The following is an 18,929-nucleotide window of genomic DNA, read 5'->3' as shown; positions in this document are numbered from 1 at the left end:
TTTTAATCCTATATGAAATATGATTGATTTTAGAATTCATTATTCCTAAGGCAAGTAAAAACATTGAGGAGGTTATTTGGGAATACTGACAATAGAGGCAATTAAAATATATTTCCAAAAACTAACTTTTAGATAAATGCAGTAACTAGACAGAATTCAACAGAACAATGTGATCCATAAAACAAAGCCAGTAATGTTTTTACCCTACTAGTCATTAACATACAGGGTGAGAAGCAAATTCCAGTTTGAGATTACAAAAAATTAAATCAATTTCAATCTGCAACTAAATTAAAGAATGAGTTCAAAATATTTTTAGGAATTGTTTAACAATTGTTTATATTATATTCTTAAGGGTAGCATTTCCTTTGTGTTGTCCCTGAATAAAAGCTTCATTAGGTTTTATAAAGAAAGGCATAAAATACAACTGCAAGCATAAATATACCAAATTTCTAGCAAATTAATGTACATTTATGTGTTAACTCTAACAAAGAAATTTCCTAGGCCATAAGTGAAAGCTTCTTGTGGGAAATAATTAATATGGACAATTCAGAAAACTTTACAAAAATACTTCTTTTTATTAAAAGCAGCAATTTCAAGCAGAACAATACACAGAATGTAAACATCACTAAGTCCAGCTCCAGCCTGCCGAACCTTCAAGAAAGTCTACACTAAATGCATCTACTGTACTAGCATGTTAACAGACTATATTATAATTTGAAAATATATTTTCTTCTATGAATTTAGAAAAAGTACTTTATCGTAATCTGTCCCAGCGCCAGATACTGGCATCATCACACACAGCTATAAGGATACTGCTGTCCCTGCTAAAACTGGTCTGTCGGATGGCAGCAACACATTTAGGGTGAGTAAGAGTTGTACACCTAGAAAGAAAAGAAAATTATTCAGCTGCAATGCTAAATCTTCCTACTACCTTATGGAGCACTGTTTCAGTAATCCCTTATTTATGTGACCTAGGAGGAATTGAAGGCAACAGGATTATGGCCTTCATGGTGTATTTTGTATTCCAGATGAGGACTTGGGACAGTAGTTTCCTGTTCACCCACAGTTGTTTCTCATCCACCCAATTTTTATTGAAGCAAAGATTGAAAGCTTATTGAATCACATTGTTTAGTACTTCATAATCAGTGTTATTTCCCAGGGTTAGGAATGAAATATCAGAATCATGTGATTAAAGACTGCCACACTTCCAGGGATTTCATACATTAATGTATTCATTTATACATATTTACATGAATTATATATAAAAATATATAAAGATATGTATAATATATCATATAGGGTATATAAAAAATGCATAAAGTATTTATATATACAGTGTATATCCATTTTATATACTAAGTTTTTGGGGAGCGGGTTTGTTTGGGGCCTTTTTTTGTGTTCAGGCTTTTTTTGCATTTGTATGTTTACAGACATACATATGTACCTATATGTACCTAAGAGACATGCTGTGAAATTGCCTGGCAGCACAGCTGAGGAAGTGGAAAGCCACGGTACTATGCTCATAGCTCACCTTTACACTCTCCTTTTTTACTCCAGTCCTGTCACCTATCTTGCCTTTGTCATGTGCTACACCCACCTAGCACATCTTCTCCTAATGGGTTTGCAAAATTTCCACCCAATTAGCCAACACTCTGTGAGAAATAAATTGCCTTTTATTTTAACTATGCATGGTAGGCAGCACAATCCAACTGGGACCTCTTGGCATTAATATAATATAAATTATAAATCAGTGAGATATAATAAACATTAACCTTCAGGGGCTCACAATGTTTATTTCCCGACTAGTTAAAATGGAAAGTAAGTAGTACTGTAAAGAATTTCTCTATAATCAGGAAAGAAAAAAGGAAAGTACCCCAGGTCCCTGTCTCAGCAAAAAAATATAAAGTACTCACTTGGCTTTATGTGGATCCTCTATTTCTAAATCCCAAACATAAAGTTTGCCAACCTGATTTCCCAGAGCAAGCATCTTAAAAAGAAAGGAGAGAATAAAGAGGCTTTAAAATACTCTCTCAAAGAATAAAGTCAGAATTTTATAAAGGCTTTAGGGCTGATAAGTTGTGTGTGAACATTTAAACATTTAAACATGAATGACTTATAGAGTTTGTTGGAGGAATCAGAAAGGCTGTAGGATTTGCCTCCTTTCTTCCATTTTATCAATCTCTGCAGACAGGGGCTGAAGACATCAGGAAACTTATTTTGGTGGAAAATTAGTATTTCTTTTGTAGAATTTTTTCCCACAGGCAGAACCCACAATGAAAAATCTGGAGCACCTGCAGGTTCATATAAAGCCCCTTACAGCAAACCATTCTGTTTCTCAAACATCACATGAACCAAGACCCTTCCTATACACATAAACGTAATCAATGAAAAGCTACACACCTTCAAATACAGCAAAGTCAGACACATACCTTTTGCCAGAAATCCATTGAAAATCTCATGTACCATATGTCACACTGGCTATAATCAAATCTCCCAAGAATGGTCACGTTTGACTCACTGGGCTTGATTTTATCTATATCATCTTCCATCTTCCCAGGCTTCCAGCAAACAATAGCATTTTCACAAGACTGGAGTGAAACAATGAAAAGAAAAATCACCTGTAATTTATACTGCAGAATCAGTCCAACTAGAAGCAAACATTTCATCTCACATCTTCCCCAATGACCCTATGAAAAGCAGAACTGAAAATCTCACCTCTGCCCTTAGATCACAGCCACATCACCAATAATAATCACTGTCCATCGCTGGCAACCTGATGCCCTCCCAGCTTTGCCAGGTAATGGGACTGCAGGAACCCTCCCTCACCCGCTTCAGATGAAGTCACCCAGATGGCTCAAACACAATTACATAAGCAGCCTAAACATACATTGGTTTGAGGATTGTTTACCCAATCCCTTTGACTAACTCTCATCAGTGCACTCACCAATTGCTGGCATCAAGGCAGTTGGACTGCCTGCTTTAATATCTGCAAGCCAATGTTACAAATGGACACAGTACATTAATCAAAGTTACTCCATTACGATTATTCCTCATCTCACTCTTTAGCAGGACCCCTAAATAGTATCTCGAGATTCCCTTTCCATATGTTCTGTGTAGATCCTGGTTAGCCGGAAACTCTTTACTTGTAACAGAGTACGGCTGTAGTAAGAATTTTGCTTTTTAGTATAAGCTGCTTACCCACACATCCTGACAGGTGACAAAATGCCCAGCATACTCCACAAAATCCTTTGACACAAAATAGCAATTTAACCTAAGACCCGCACGCTAATAAAATTTCTAGGGTTTAGGATCCTCAGGAACAACAAATAAATGTAATGTAGCTGAAAAATGCAGCATTACCTTGGAAAGAATTAGGTCTCCCAGCCACCGTACACAGTCAACATAGTTTCTATGTATGTCCCTTGTAGAAAAGTCAGGAAAGTGAATTTTCTGGGAAACAAAAGGCCTATGGAGAAAATTGCTAAGTGAGGTTCAGAAAAACAAATGCAGAAGCGCAAGTGTAATTTTTAATACACAGTGTTAACATATTTCAATGTTAAAAGAACAAGCCCAGCTTTTCAACAGTTTCATAACAAAGTAGAATTTGTATGCAGTTTGTTTTTCTTTTTAATAGTAATAGGAACAGTCCTTGTTTTCATCCTCATTCCTAATGAAATAACTACGTTTCCCATGTAAAAGACTGTGCAGAGATAGTGCTGAGTAAAACTACTTCTTCAGATGCTGAATACAGTGCCTGTCACCAAATACTTCAAGAACTAATTAAAGCTCAGTCTTCCTGATGCTGCTGCTGCAACATCTAAATTGTTAAATAGAAATGCACACTTTAAAAAAATCATCATTTTAAAAAAAGCACGCTAAAAAGCATCATTTAATATTTGGTAACATTACCAAAAAAAGCCAGAGTATTTTCACAGCTAGTCTCATTGCTGAACATGTTCATTGTGTTTTAGACTCTTCAATTCTCTCAATGGTTTAACTGGAAGTTAAGATCAAAAAGTTGAAGAACTTCATAAAGAAGGATTTATCCATCATGTATCTAATTGCTATGTTTACTTGATAATTTACTCATATCTGACGTCAAACCAGAGAATGATGAAAATTAAAGTTATTAGTATGTAAACAGTGTTTTCCCCACCCCAAAGTAAAATAATACATGATAATTAACTACTCAATGTAAGATTATTTGACACATTTAATTACACAGATTTGACTCCCTTCTAGAAATTTTGAGATGAGATGATATGAAAAAAAGATACTGACATCTTGAAATGCATGAAATACAAGCTTTAAGATAATAATTCTAGACATTTTCTAGTCTAGCGAATAAGAAATTTAAAAATAAAAAATTTGGGAATTTGAATCAGAATTCAATAAAATTCCAGTGAAGCAAACAACAATAAGACACACAATCTAGTGAGATTCAACATCCACGTCACTACCCAAAGACTCCCAATAAGGAAAGGAATTAACCTGGACTATTGATAGGATTATTCATGTGTTGAAAAGACAGATGAGAAGATGAAGACTACATACCTGTTGGTTTTGTTTGGGTTGTACTCATAAGACTCTTTGATAGCATTAATCATTCTCTTGGAATTAATTCTCCAAAGTTTTAGAGAGTGATCCATCCCACAGGACATGATTTTTTCACCAAGAAGATCGTAATCCTATGTATATAAAATAATTTTGAGCACTCCCACCCTAGCCTGCATTATATGAACTCAGATTTTATTCCATCATTTCCATCAAAACATCATTTTATGCATAGAGCATGCAATAAAACTGAATATTTCAAATAGAAAAACACTAAGAATGTAATCAGCTCACTGCAAAGCAGCACAGCATCTTAATAATTTTATTTAATCTCTCTCAAGAAAGAGAGACATATTCAACAGCACTGACAGACAGTGAATCTACAGCTAGTTCTCCTCCTTCACTAAGTTCCCTAGGAGCAACTTTGGCAGAATTCCAGGGTTACAACATGGGTGATTAATACAGGGTCAGGTTTCCTACAGATGCACCCCTCACCTTTCACAACAGGTCAGACAATAGGAATGGAAAGAGTTCTCAAGGACACCATATTAAAAGTCAACTATTCTAGCTGATGTTTGCTGGGTACCAGTGTCTGTTCACAGACACTGAAAAACAATTTAACTCAAACAACTTCTTTCCTTCACCACCATGTCTCTCCAGGTTTATTTGTTTATGCTGCTTTGACTTGATGAGAACTCAAGACCTTCAGAAGTGGGACCATCATGAAATGTTTTTACTCTTTCTAGCCCCACAGAGCCCTATTTTGCTCATTTCTAGGCTGCTCCCTGACTAAACCAGCTACTGAAACACACAGATCCTGTCTGCAAGAGGTGGCCACATCAATCAAACCACCTGACATTTAAAGCTGTCTATCCCCTTAAAACAGTATTTATGCACTTCCAGGTGGTTATTTTTAAGTAGCTATAATATCTAAACAGTGCACAAAAGGATAGAAAGTTGCTTACTACCCTTTGTAAATCTAAATCACTGCCCCACAGTCTTCCACTTACTGCACTTAACACCTCATCCCTGTGCCCTTCTACTCCTCCAAATATTGCAACCAGCGTGTCTGTCTGGATGTTCCACAGTCTCAATGCATGATCTATAAAGAACAAATAGAATTACATGCTGCTTTTTATATGTACATTTGAATAATATATTTCAGCTTAATCACTTTGAGTAACAGGTGTTTAGGTCAACATCAAAAAAGCACTTAATTCTTCTTTTTTTTGGTTAGAAACAAAAGAACTGCATTAACTGAAATTGCTATTATAACTAACTTACTGTTAAAAGTAATTCTGTAATTGAAAAAGTGTACCTACCCTCTCCCCTAGGGACAATTTCTAGCAAAAACACACATGGATCTTTAGATCATTCAAAAAGCAAAGGAAAGTCTGATCTGACAAATATGCTTTTAGTCAATCATAAGAACAATTTTATGTATCAAAAAATGCTAGAATTCCTTTCTGTCATTTTAACTTCAACATTCAGAAAAGTTGTGATTTTCCATTCTTTAACCTTTAGAACATTATTCTTGGTGAACCACAGTCAGTAAGGAAGGGAAAAACTGTACATAAAACTTTACATAAACAATATGTATTCCAAAGTCAATTAGACTAATCCACTTATTTGAAGAAAGTTTTAACAATTTCTAATGAAGAACATCTAGTGTATCTCCCATTTGGAAATGGGAACCTCTAGTGTATTTCTCTGTTGGATTCCACAAGTACACTGCATTGAATTACAGCAACACCCAAAATCCCAGAAGGGAAACAGGTGGCCACGCAGTCCCAAATATTTTCCTCCCTTTTAATAATCTCTCAGTCAAGCAGTTCTAACAGCCCAAATATTCTCCTGCCTTGTGTCTTCTCAGCAATAGCATCTGGTCCAGAGATTGCACATTAAACTTGTAGTACTATGGCTGATGTCAAAACATTGTTACAAAGAGAACCTAAAAAATACACAGAAACTGGATGTTTACAAACTCACAGCACCAAATTGAACATTACAAGCATCAGAGAGCTTCCCAACTCCCAGCTATTCTCATGTAAATTCACCAGTAAGTTCAAATATACTAAAGTCAAAAGTCCCCTTAAGGGAATGTTTCCAACTCAAAAATTCCTCAAGGCTAGCTCGTTGTGGCAGATCATTCCCTTACTTAACAGAACAGTCATGATCAGGAAGTTGTGACTGTTAGAACTTTCTGGAAAAGCCCATAAGACACTACACCAAAAACTTCCTTTACTAAAATGCTTTCTACACAGAGTCCAATTAAAGTTCCCAAGCAACAAACAATCCAAGTTTTTCCCCACGAAGAGGATGGTGAATGCTGTCTGCAACGTTAAGACGTCCCCACTAGATGGCAACATGATTCAACAACTGAAAAATTTGCAATTTAACTGTCAGAAAGCAAAGAGCAAACCCAAGGCTCAGGATTCTTCTTTCCTAAAAAGCAGCACTATTCACAATCCCTTTGCACCATAGCTGGAATTATGGTTGTAGGCCATGGATTTAGTAACTATAAAATATATAGCCATGTAAAAGCATGATTTGCTCTCAACTTTCAAAGTGAACTTTTCAGTGCCATTCATAAAAAAAAAATTCATGAAGGTTTTTGGCCACATTCAAGACCAAACTCCAATCCAAAGTATCCTCATTTATACAAAAAACAACAGAGGTTTTTCCTCACCTTTGCTTACAGATAAAAGAAGATTTGGATCTCTTGGATGGAATTTCAGTTCATTGATTGCATTTCCATGGCCCACGTAGTGCTGGGATAGAATTCAGAGACCAAGTTACCATTTCCCCTCATGTTTAAATGTACTTAGAAGACAAAAGTGTCATACCTTACTAAAAGACAAGCTGTATCTTAAAGTTCTGAACACTCACCTTTATGCACTGCATTGTAATGGGATTTATTATCCTAATAATACCCCTGGATCCTGCCACAGCCAGAAGAGGATGGCTTGTATTGCTATCATATGTCCATGCACAGGTATAGAAATTTTCATCTGCCTACAATGCCTCAAGTTAAGGATCAGAGAACAAATAGGAGATTTTTTTTTAACAACATTTTATTTTAAACAAACTTGTAGCTATTTTATCTAAGTGCCCAGGAGTCTTTGCTGGATCCAATAAGAAAAAAAACACACATTCAGTCATACCCCTGCAAATACCAGCAATGTCACCTCTTCTGCAGATGTTGATTTCCTCACTTCTGTTCCATAACATAAAAGGAACATCTTCTTTTTCACGGCATCACCTTTGATTGGGAATAATGAATCATGACCAAGTTCACAAGTTAATGACTTGTGTATTACAAATGATCAACACTATTAATGCTTCAGAGCATGAAACAAAATTCTTATGCTTTAAACCCATTTCCAATTCACAGAAACACTGTAAAGCAGGGAAACATTATACAAATATTAGTGTTGGGAAGATTAAACTGATGGAGAATCAGTTTTCAAATATTTTAATACAGTCTGGTCCCTGAGTCTGCGTTTTTAACATTTTTTCAATAGGAGGGATTCTAGGATGTGGGACAGAGGCAAGACTTGGACCTAACATAAAGAATGCACCACATGAGCAAAGTATTAAATCACAGACAAAACATTTTCATGTTTTTTCCTCCAAAACCTCTTGATTTTTCATAAAGAAGAAGCAAACACGTGGGTATTTAACTTAAAAGGATACATCAGCATCCACATAAGACTGCAACAGACGGATTTCTCCTTGGGAATGACATTCATATAAAGTAACCTGGAGAAAAAACCACAAAAAATAAGTAAGTGGGAGAGACTGCTACTTAGTTGTGACATTTCAAAAGGAAATCACATGCACCCATCTATTGGCTGCCTGATGAGGAGAGGTAGAGTGCCTCTATGGTTTAGATTTCATCCATCATCCATTTGTTTACCAGGTGGAAATGGTTTGATAAAAGAATGCCCACAGCAGTTTCATTAAAGCGCCATTCCAGGACTTGTCAGCTGTCCTTCCCAGACATTGAAGTCTATTATTTGAATTGCCTTAATAAGATAAACCCTTGCTGGAATTAATTACTGAAGTTATCTCTAATGTGACTTGATCTTGTAATGAGTCATTGATACCTTGCTTAAACTTAGTGTTTCTGGTGACTTGCCAGGCAGAACAAACCTAGAAATGAAACACTTCTCATTTATTCACAACATTTGCACAAAACACACTTCTCAGGGGTTATTTTCAAGACTGAAATGACATCAAACATTGTTCAGAGGAAGTCTATAAATTCCCTCCACAGAGGCCATGAATTTAGCTACTGAGCTGGCTGGCATCAGCCAGCCACTGTTGCAGACAGCTCTCATCCTGTATATATGAGTACATTACTTTTAGATAACAATATTTATGAAGAGTAATTTTATTGAGAAGATACATTTATGTACCTCTCTTCCTTATCCCATATACATCCTACTGTAGGACTTTTTTCTTTATTACATAGCTTAATTACCAAATAGCTAACATGACTTCGTGGAACAATCCAAAGGATGCAGCTCTCCCAGATAACAGATGCTACATATCTTAGAAATACATCTATTTATATTAAGTATTGCATGTCCATACCAAACACAGGTAAAGGCATTGCTTGAAAACAGGAATGCATGCAGAACCACACAGAAGGGCGTATGATGAAAAACAGATTACTCACTCTGTTGCTGCCTACAGTGGCAAAAACAAGAGGATCACCTTCTTTACTGTGCCAGTTAAACTGGACTCCAAACAGAGGCTGGCCATGGTCCTCCTATACGTGTAAAGTAAGTTTAGAGATAAAAAACCCAACAAAACCCACAGACATATCATTGCTGTGAAATTCAACAGTTTCATTGACAATCTTCCCTCCTCAAACTAATGGGTTCACAGCCAGTATAACTTTAGACAGTAAACAATCATAGTTTTGTAACACCACATTTTAACTTGGCCGTCTTAAAGGGAGGTTAAAGGAATATTTTGACAATCACAGCCCTCCCTTTTGATTCTCCACCAACCTTTTTAAAAGTAAATGGAAAGAACAGTTGTCTCAGTCATGCCTAGAAGCTGGCAGAACTCCCAAGCTGTATTTGCAGCTCTAGTATTTTGGTTTACAATTTTCAGTAAGGCAACCTCTGCATCTAAAGTCATTTTCTATCATAATTACTTATACACACAGATTTGCAACTTCACAGGAAAGAATTACCATGAGAGGGAAAAATTATATTGGTATAAGGATGGAAAAGAGCCACATTTAACTATTACATTACAGTTAGGTCTTGTAACTTTGTCACAGACAGAAGGAACTCTCTCCACTGTGTCACAATACTGCTACAAAGTTCATGTCTACAAAATGTTTTCAGATCGCCTTTACAAATAGTTACCAGAGAAATGCCAAGTATTATTTTTATACAACTTACATCAGTTTGAGAGAAAAAAAGAGGTATGTTTATGAATTGTGATGAATATGGTGGTGCTTGTTAATAATTGATAACAGTATTTTGGCCTGTCCTGACAGGATGTTTTCAGCAAGAATAATGTTCATTAAAGTGCCTCCCCACAGGGGACTGTCTGGGACAGTGCAGGCAGGAAGGAAGTGTCTCATGATGGCTGTTCAGCAGCCTTCAAATGGCAGCACTTCAGAGACAACACAAGAAGTACCAGCCCTGGCAGCTCTGGCCTATCCAAAACCAAAGAATAAATTCAAGGAGGGGGTGTGAGTAGGGAGTCTAACATTCCTTAGAAAAAGAAAAGTAAAGCAAGTCTGGAAAAATTTTAAATAGCATTATTTACTGAGAAAGGCAGTATCTGTTATTAACAGAAATAACTAGAAAAGATAGAAAGAGAAAGTAGAAAATCTTTCAGAGATTAAGGCCCTTCTGTAATTCTTAAGAGAGATAACAACTTTCAAAGCTCAATACAGATTAAAAAGAATTGTTCGAAGCTTAAAGTATTACCCATCAGAACACAAAAGCACAAACTAATGGCTTCATGAGATGAGGGATATAGGATATTAAGAAAGCGAAAAGTAGCAGGGCTCTTAGCAACCCCAGGACAGAAGGAAAAAGCAGGAATTCAGTATCTGTAAAGTATTACAGTTGAATAGAAATGAAGAATGAGGAAAACCATAAGCCATAATATTGTATACACACGACCGTGCTTTTTTGTGTGCAATATATTTATTAATTTTACTTTTTAGCAATAAATTTATTAATTTTACTTGGTAGCCTTCAATTTTGAGTGTATTTAAGTCTTGTTTGAAGAGAATGGCTGAGAGATCAAATTGAAAATGCTTAATAAAGTTTTTCCACTAATAATAACTTGGTTTCAAATTTCTACTTGAAGGAATTCCTGCTTCTGAATAGTGAGTGCTTCTGACATATCACATGAAGACAATACAGGTAAAATGCATGGGCTCCCACTGCTTTATAACAGAGATATATTAGCAGGTTTTGCATTTGTTTTTCTGGAACAACCTTGTTCTCTGTTATATACACTGTTTCTGATAAATTTAACAAAACATGGAAAGTGAAAAGCAGTATGTTTTTTGCTCTCAAGATAGGATATTTTTCCAGCATACGTTGCAATAAGTTTCTGATTTTCTAGGTAGGACTCTGACTAAGGTGATAAGTAGAGCTATATAACAGAGTGCTACACTGTTTCAATATTTTTATACTTGAGTACATATCTAAAGTATTTTGCAAGCTTTTTCAAAGAAAACCTGTTTCCCTGGAAAAAATTACTCTGCAAGACAAAGGTCTTTAGTCTACTTACTTCACCCACTCTACATTTCTCACACCAAGTGCTACAATCTCCAGGAGCCTGACTGTACATATTGCAGTTTTGCTGCTGTTTGATGGATGAAGCAGCCAGGCAGAGGCTCCTGCAGGAAGATACCAGGGTATCTGCAGACGCTCTGCTCCTGTTTAAACTCCCAACATCCCCAGTGGTCAGAGACAGCACACAGCTATTTTGAAAATACTTGTCTGCTCTAATTTTTGTCCCAAGTGCTAAACAATGAAGGAGGTTTTCCAAAACATTGTATTCTAGGTGCCGTACATGACAGTTATGCTCAGATGCCAAGTATGTGACACAAATCTGACATTGCTTTGTACAGACAGAAGTGACCCAGATACCCGTCCAAAAGTAAAATTGTGAAATGCCATCTTGTCCCTGCTATGAATAAAGAGCACAAAACCCAAAGTACCCAGGCTCTTCATGCACTAGAGAAAGAAGGCAGAGAAGAAAACAGACCTATTGCTACAAAAGCAAATAAATAAACAATCAATAATGAGTTCCAGCCTTACTCACTCAACACCGACTTGGGTTCAATCAAAGAGTAAGATCAGATCTGGTTTCAGACAGAAAGCAGTGAAGTCATTACGATGGCAAAAATAATCACCTGCATGAATGCCTTTTAATCCGTGTCACCCACACTGCCAGTGGGGAACCAACAACCCACACGTGCATTTCCAGTTCCCAGAAATGGAAATAAGCCATTGTGGGCAGTGGGTTTAGTGACATTTAGTTTCCATTACACACACCAACAAGCTAGAATTCTGTGTGGCATTACATACCGGTTTCCAGGTCAGGGGACAGCAAGGAAAGGCTGAGACAACACCAGGCTGCTTAGAACTTAAGCACACAGTCTAAGCAGAAGTAAAGGGGAGGGGATATAATTGCATTGCTTTAAAGGGAGCACAACAAAGCAAAAGTTTTCTGCTGAAAGATCTATCAGCAAAATATAGATGGATATATGAGGATGTGCAACTGTGCTAGCTGTGTTAGCTGTATATGCTCATTTATAAACCCTATTTCCATTCAGTCCACAGAAAGCAAAGATTTCATTTTACAAGTAACTTACTACTCTATAAAGAAAAAAAGGTTGTTTTTCACTTCCTGACATTTTCCAAGTTTTTCCATTTTTTCTCCATTATTTTTGTTTTCCTGATGCTTAAATTTCACCCAAAATAACTCCCAAAGTAGTGTTTAAAACCCATATTTAGCAAGCACTGAGTTTTTCAGGCTGAGTCATAACCGTTTAACACTCAAAGAAGACAGTAATGGCCAAATTTCTTTCCCCAAGGAAAAAAACTAAAAACAAAATAAGACGGGAAAACCAAAAGTACGAAAGTAGAAAAACATGTAATTTATATACCCCTAAAGAATATTAATTTCTATGATCTTTAAATCATGTTGACCCTTCATTAACTTCAATACCTGCATCTTACAGCATAGTTCAAAACATATAAACTAGGGGATAACATGTCATAACATGGTACTCAGAGTCAGAAGTGTCTTTCTAAACCCACATACAACATCCAATCATTAGAGTTTTCTCCAGAGTCTCTGCAAAGTTAGTATGGTAGAACAGGAAAAGGAAGAGAGCCTTCCACAGCCATGAAGTAAGAAACAAATTTGGCTGCTACCTAGGTCTTCGTCTTAACATGCACATCTCTTATTATTACCATTCATTTCAGACCAAAGAGAAACAGGGGAAAAAAGCTAATAAAAATACCCCACTTAATTGAAATGTTACATTTACTCCCTCACAGCTTGATTCCACTTGCACAGGAATCTGTTCCCAGCCCTGATCCAAATCCAAGGAAGTCAAGGATTGCTTAGTTTCATAGCTTGGTCTTTTGGATCACCCTGCAGTGGGGTCTGGACTGACATTGGGGTGAGGGAATGTTTTGTTTTCCAAGAAGACAGTTGGAAAGTACTAACCCTTTCTGTCTGCAGACAGAAAATAAGCATGAGTAACAAAGCTCAGAACTTGTTAAAAGTTGGGTGTCCAAAGACTGATGTCTGTGCTTGAAGTAAGACTTGAAGCTGCAAATAGCACCATCCGCGGGGGCGATTCACAGGAACTGCTGCCTACCTTGGTGAAATGAAACAACTTCCCTTCCTCCTACGCCCTCAAAGGCATGGAGGCAATTTTTATACTTCAAGAACACAATAAGATCAATTTGTTTCCCAGATACCTTTGTCATTGTAACTTCGTATCTGCAATTTCTCCAGTGGCAAAGCTCACTTAGAAGGTTTCCATGCTCCAAACCTTTTATCCCCTCCAACTCAGGTACCCCAGCAGCTCACTACAGCAGCCAGAAGACAAAGCTCAGAAACAGACCTACATCAGCACAGCTCCACAGTTCAGCAGAGGGAGAATGAAAAAATACTCTTAGAGCAATTCTGCAGAAAATATTCACTGCTGACCTATCCTGACTGACAGATCCTCACAGAGTTTGCCGTAACTCCCATCTTGCCACATAAATATCCCACAGGAGGCTGAGGAATGAGAAAAAGAAGAACATCCTGACAGAGTAAAATAGTCATGAATGAGAAAACTCATTCAGTCCACCATAGTCTGTCACCAGTGCAGAAGAAAACAGCACTATGCTAAAACAGCAGAACAGGGAGTAAAGACCATTAATCCACATATCTTAAAACACCAGGTGTTACATGGGAAGACACATACTGCCTGAATCAGGTGCTAACACATGATCCCAACACTCACAATAAATTAACCAAACTGCACTACACAGTAGTTATGATATTGCCAGGGGATAGAAAATACCTGATCTGGTTAAGTGTGAGGAAAAAGCTACTCTAAGACTGTTGGGTGGATTTGTTATGGTTTTTTTTCCAACACATAGACAAATCTGAGCAGGTTCTGTACTTTGCATGGAGTTGTCACAGGTTTTGTTTTAGTTCAATTTGTTTATCCAACTTCTTATATTTCACTAGCATCTACAGCTTCAATGAAATACATAATCATAGCATCGCACAAAACTTTGCAAACTCTACAAAAACAAGGTTAACTGCAGCACTATCTACTATTTCCTATTTCTCAGTATCCTTTTTCTTCAAAACTTTGGCTACTCCAAGCAAGAAAGGTAACTGCTTCAAATCAGCAGGAAACATAATTGCTTAAAGATATTTAAAAGTATCTAGCTTGGCGCTGTCTCACAGCCAACATCAACATTGCTGACAGTAAGTGATGCTCAGCATTCCCTGAAGCTCAGGCATACCTACCTTGAGGCTATTTACACATTTGAAGGAATATTTGCACTTCTTTGACTTCCATTTTCCTTTCCCCCAGCTTTTTCTTCCTGGTGCATTAGGAGTGTTTGTTGGTGTATCAGGGCGCTCGGTGTTAGTACCACTTTCAATACTAACAGCATCATCCTGAAAACATGCAAAATTATACAGAATGTCACAGTGAGATCAAAACTGCTGTATAAATTCAACTGATCTTGCAGCACTTGGCCTTTTCACTTTTTCTTGTCATTCATAAGAACAGATCTCCCAGGACTTGGTGTTATTTAGATTCATGTATTTTAATCTAACGCCAGCACAATAGCATTCTTCTCTAGAAACAGAACATGAATCACATGCGGCTAATCCAAGAGGGAGAGATATGAACTGGGATCTAGTGATGTTTCTTCAGAATACTGGTAGCTGCTCTCAAGTAAATGGCTAGAGATAAAGCAGCTGCTTCCCCTAGAAAATATCTTTGATCCAGATGAAATGAGTACTTCTGAAATACTAAAGAAGAGTTGCTTGTATAAAAACATTGGGCTTGACCTTACCAAAAACCAAGCCATTCTGAGGCTTCTGTACTCACAGCACGGTTCTGCAGCGGGTCAGCATCAACATCAGAAGACAAAGTCCCTCCTCTCCCTCCTGCTCTTTCCCACAGACATTTACTTGTTTCCTCTAAAAGCTAAATTCTGATCAGCTAACTAATCCAACTGGCCCTCCAACCATTAGCATAAGATAAGAATGGGGAAAATCGAAAAAAAAAAGGGATACACAAAACACTCTGTCCAGCCGCTGAGAGATTTTAAATCAGCTTTGGACAATCAGCAGAAACTACAAATTCCTGTGTGGTCTGACTGCAGGGCACTGGTTAAAAGGACATTTCCCTGCACCACCCGTCACAGAGCACTTCACTTTCACCTGCATTGTACCTGCCAACCCTGCACTTCCCTATGAGTACGTTCAGCTTGTTAAAAAAACAACTTTCCCCATTTTTTCTGGCAAGATAGTCCATTCGCTTTCCATCACACCAGTGGGGGGAAAACAACTCATCCCAGGCCAGGTAAATTCTAGAGCTGAACTAAGGGAGACAGGCAGACAACAGCCTGTCACTGTAGGGGATTCACAAAGCTGCATTAGGAACTGCACTAGGAAAATGGAATGAGGTCAATTACAAACATTAATACACCAATTCCCTCCAAGCACTTATTCTTTGTGCCGGTTTCATGTCTGTATTATCAGAAGCCTGAAGAGGTGTACTAGTCTTTGTTGCCCAACAACTCTGAAAAATAGGACATTCAGAGGACTAAAAGGAGGAAAGATACCACACAAACCCGTAAGTGTACTGCCCAAATCTGGAGTCATTCCCTTCACACTGGACCCCTAAAAGAGCCAATCCTCCACTATTATTCAAAACCAATTTTACAGTTTTAAGTTTTCCTGTTTCTTCTCCTTTACCCTAAAAAAATTTCAGAGTTTGCCAAATTCTCATCTCCCAAGCACATTTGCCAGAACTTTAATGCTTGACAAGACTGAAGTTTTCTCTGGACTAGACAGATACTGCCAACGTGAGAACACCAGGCAGCAGGTGTGATGAACTATACCAGGTATCTGCAACCAACACATAACGAACAAACCCGCACATAGGACACCGGCAGAGCAAAACACACCCTTGATCCAAATCAACACCATTATGTCAACTTTTAAACAGAATCTCCCATCTTGCAGGAGTAGTGGAGTCCAGTAACAAACTCTTGAAAAAGGAACCCCTTCACCATTGAGGCAACCCACAGAGAATTAGAGAATTGTGTAATCAGAGTGGTTTGTGTTGGAAGAGACCTTAAAGATCATCTAGTCCAACCCACTGCCATGGGCAGAGATACCTTTCACTAGACCAAGCTGTGTAGAGCCACATCCAGCCTGGCCTTAAACATCTCCAGGGATGGGGCAACCTATTCCATGCTCAGTGATAGCCTCCAACTGACAACAAATTAAGCCTGAACGTCTGTCACCAAATTACACTTGGATCCACAAATGCTGCTGAGCTACTAAAAAAAAACAAAGAGCAGCAGTGTGGAACATCTCAAACCTGCCTGTCACTTCACAAGCACCATTTCCAAAGGTTGTGGAGGATGTGGTCCAGATCCCTCACTTGCTGAAAAAGTGCAGGAAAAAAAACTTCCACACACTACAAAATACACACACAGTAACTACACAACCCCTCTCCACACCAGTAACTACATAAAGTGACTGCTCGATACCTTAGGTTAAGTTTACCTTTCAGATATAAAGTTATTCTACATCAATCACATTACCTTTGCTCTGAGCACTAGAATTTCACCTAACTTAGAGTCTATAGACCCCATCCCTGCTGCCTTCTGCTGAGAGTAGTTTTCGAGCACCATCTCCTTCTTCTCATTCACAAAAGGCTGCACACATAAACTTGTGCTGCATGTTACTCTAAAACGTGACAGCGAAGACACACAAAGCAAAACTGCAAGAAAGATGGGAAATGCTGCTTGTTTGCAGGGAAAATTAAAAAAAAAAAAAAAAAAGTCTGACTGTTTGAAGCAGAGTCTGACTGTTTGAAGCAGAGTTCGAGACGGAGCCCGCTCACCGTTTGGGCCTCAAATCCACCTTCACCCACGTGGAGGCAAAGCGGGAGTCTCTCCCCCAGACCCTCCCCAGTCTCTCCCACCGGGGCCTCTCTCCGGCGGCCCCGAGGGGCGGCCACCGAGCCGAGACGGCCGGGCTGAGACCCCCTTCTCCCTCTGCCCTCTCACCCCCCTCCCGTCCGGGATACTCCCGAGGGGTCCCGGCGGGCGATGTCCCCTCACAGCGGGGCCGGGGGGGGGGGGGGCGGCCCCTCCTCCCTCCGCGCTCCCGCCCGCCCCCGGCGCGAGGCCCCGCGCCCGCCGCGCGCGCGCGCTCCCGCCGCACCAGCCGCCCCCCACCCTGTGCCGCCTCCCCCTCGCCCGGCCTCACGTTCTCGTCGCCGGACAGGTCCCCGGGGTTACTGTTCTCGTCGCTGCTCAGCTTCTGCTTCTTCGCCGGCATCTCTCCCGCCGGTGCCGCCGCCGCCGGGGCTTCTCCCCGCTCAGACATCTTCCCCGCCCCCCACCCACCGCCACGCAGCCGCAAAGCGCGGACGGGGAGGTCGGAACGGCTGTGCCGTAAAGCGGGCGCGCTGGCCGGGCCGGCGGAGCGGCGCGTTTCTCGCCGCTGGAACAGCGCCCTGCCCACCGCTGGATGATCGCCTTTCCAGCCGCTGGAAACGCGCCCTGCCCGCCGCCCCGGGGGCTCGGCGGGCGGCGGGCACCCCGCTCGTCCTGGGGACTCAGCCGGGAGTGAGCCCGCGTGGTCACAGCGTGGCGGCGCCTGCCCGGCGCTGCCTGTAGCCCGAGCACGCGTGCGATGGAGAAACAAACCGCCGCTTTCGCCGCGGGTGTCACCGACCTCTCTGCCCTTCTTTTCTTGTGCCCAAAGGGTTTCTGGGGGGTTCTCTTACTCCACAAAAGTCCTTCAGTCTGCAAATAGTGTTTCCGGATAAGAAAGACAGGCTCTTCTCTGCTTCCTACTTCTGTGCTCTCCGCCAAGCTCATTCTGCAGCTATAAATTAAATAACTTCATTTGCAGGTTTTTGTTCGTTCATTTATTTATTCGCAAACCACAGGTGCCAGGGTCATAATAGTTATGAAGAATTAAAAACAAACAAACAAACAAAAAAAAAAAACTTCTAGCAAAGGGAGAAAGTAATCTGCCCACAGGGACAGCATCTTACCTGCTATACTTGTAGAGGTAGAAACAAGTCTTTGTCCCTGAGGGAGACATTCCAGTCTCTAAAAAGCTTTGAGAGCAGTGACAGAAGTGGGCCATGCCTTGTGTATAAAATTTAATCTCACATGAACTTCAGAGATAAAGAGGAAGAAGAGATATACTTCAAATGGTGCAGGTACTATAGTGGTTTTAGCAATAAACAGTCTCAGTTCTGCTTAACTGTAGGCTCTAATGAAGCTTTACACAACATACAGCAAAAGGTGGTGCTTTACAGGTAAAAAGCCCTCCATAGGTCTGTGCTGTAAGTTTGAGGTTTTGTTAGAAGTGTTTGTGGGAAAATATACAGGCTTGTTTCTAAAATACAGCAGGATTTTTCTAGACTGGCGTCTTGTAATTCATGACTGTGCTGCAGATTTGTTGAAAGAAGGGCAGGCACAAAGTTTTCAGCAGAGAGAATTTTGAACTTCTCCCTGTGGGTGCCCTTGAGCTACTGGGGAGAAGACAGCTCCCCTTTGTCCTGCAGCTGTCAGCTGACATGCTTCAGGCCAGCTGAG

General features: G+C 39.6%; 1 protein-coding gene across 1 annotated transcript; it reads right to left on the bottom strand.

The window, feature by feature from the left end:
• Positions 1–552: 552 nt before the first annotated feature.
• Positions 553–17,730, bottom strand: EED (embryonic ectoderm development). Its single transcript, XM_030953053.1, has 12 exons — positions 17,584–17,730; positions 14,593–14,745; positions 9,239–9,331; positions 8,251–8,316; positions 7,444–7,569; positions 7,244–7,325; positions 5,565–5,656; positions 4,555–4,688; positions 3,361–3,466; positions 2,430–2,588; positions 1,914–1,987; positions 553–881 (listed from the first exon to the last, which is right to left on the bottom strand). The coding sequence occupies exons 1-12, from the start codon at positions 17,701–17,703 to the stop codon at positions 755–757; spliced, it is 1,332 nt and encodes a 443-aa protein (XP_030808913.1). The 5' UTR covers positions 17,704–17,730; the 3' UTR covers positions 553–754.
• Between the last annotated feature and the right edge of the window lie 1,199 nt (positions 17,731–18,929).

Source organism: Camarhynchus parvulus, chromosome 1, assembly GCF_901933205.1.
Source record: "Camarhynchus parvulus chromosome 1, STF_HiC, whole genome shotgun sequence".
Lineage (NCBI taxonomy): Eukaryota > Metazoa > Chordata > Aves > Passeriformes > Thraupidae > Camarhynchus > Camarhynchus parvulus.
This window is presented reverse-complemented; position numbering and strand designations above follow the sequence as displayed.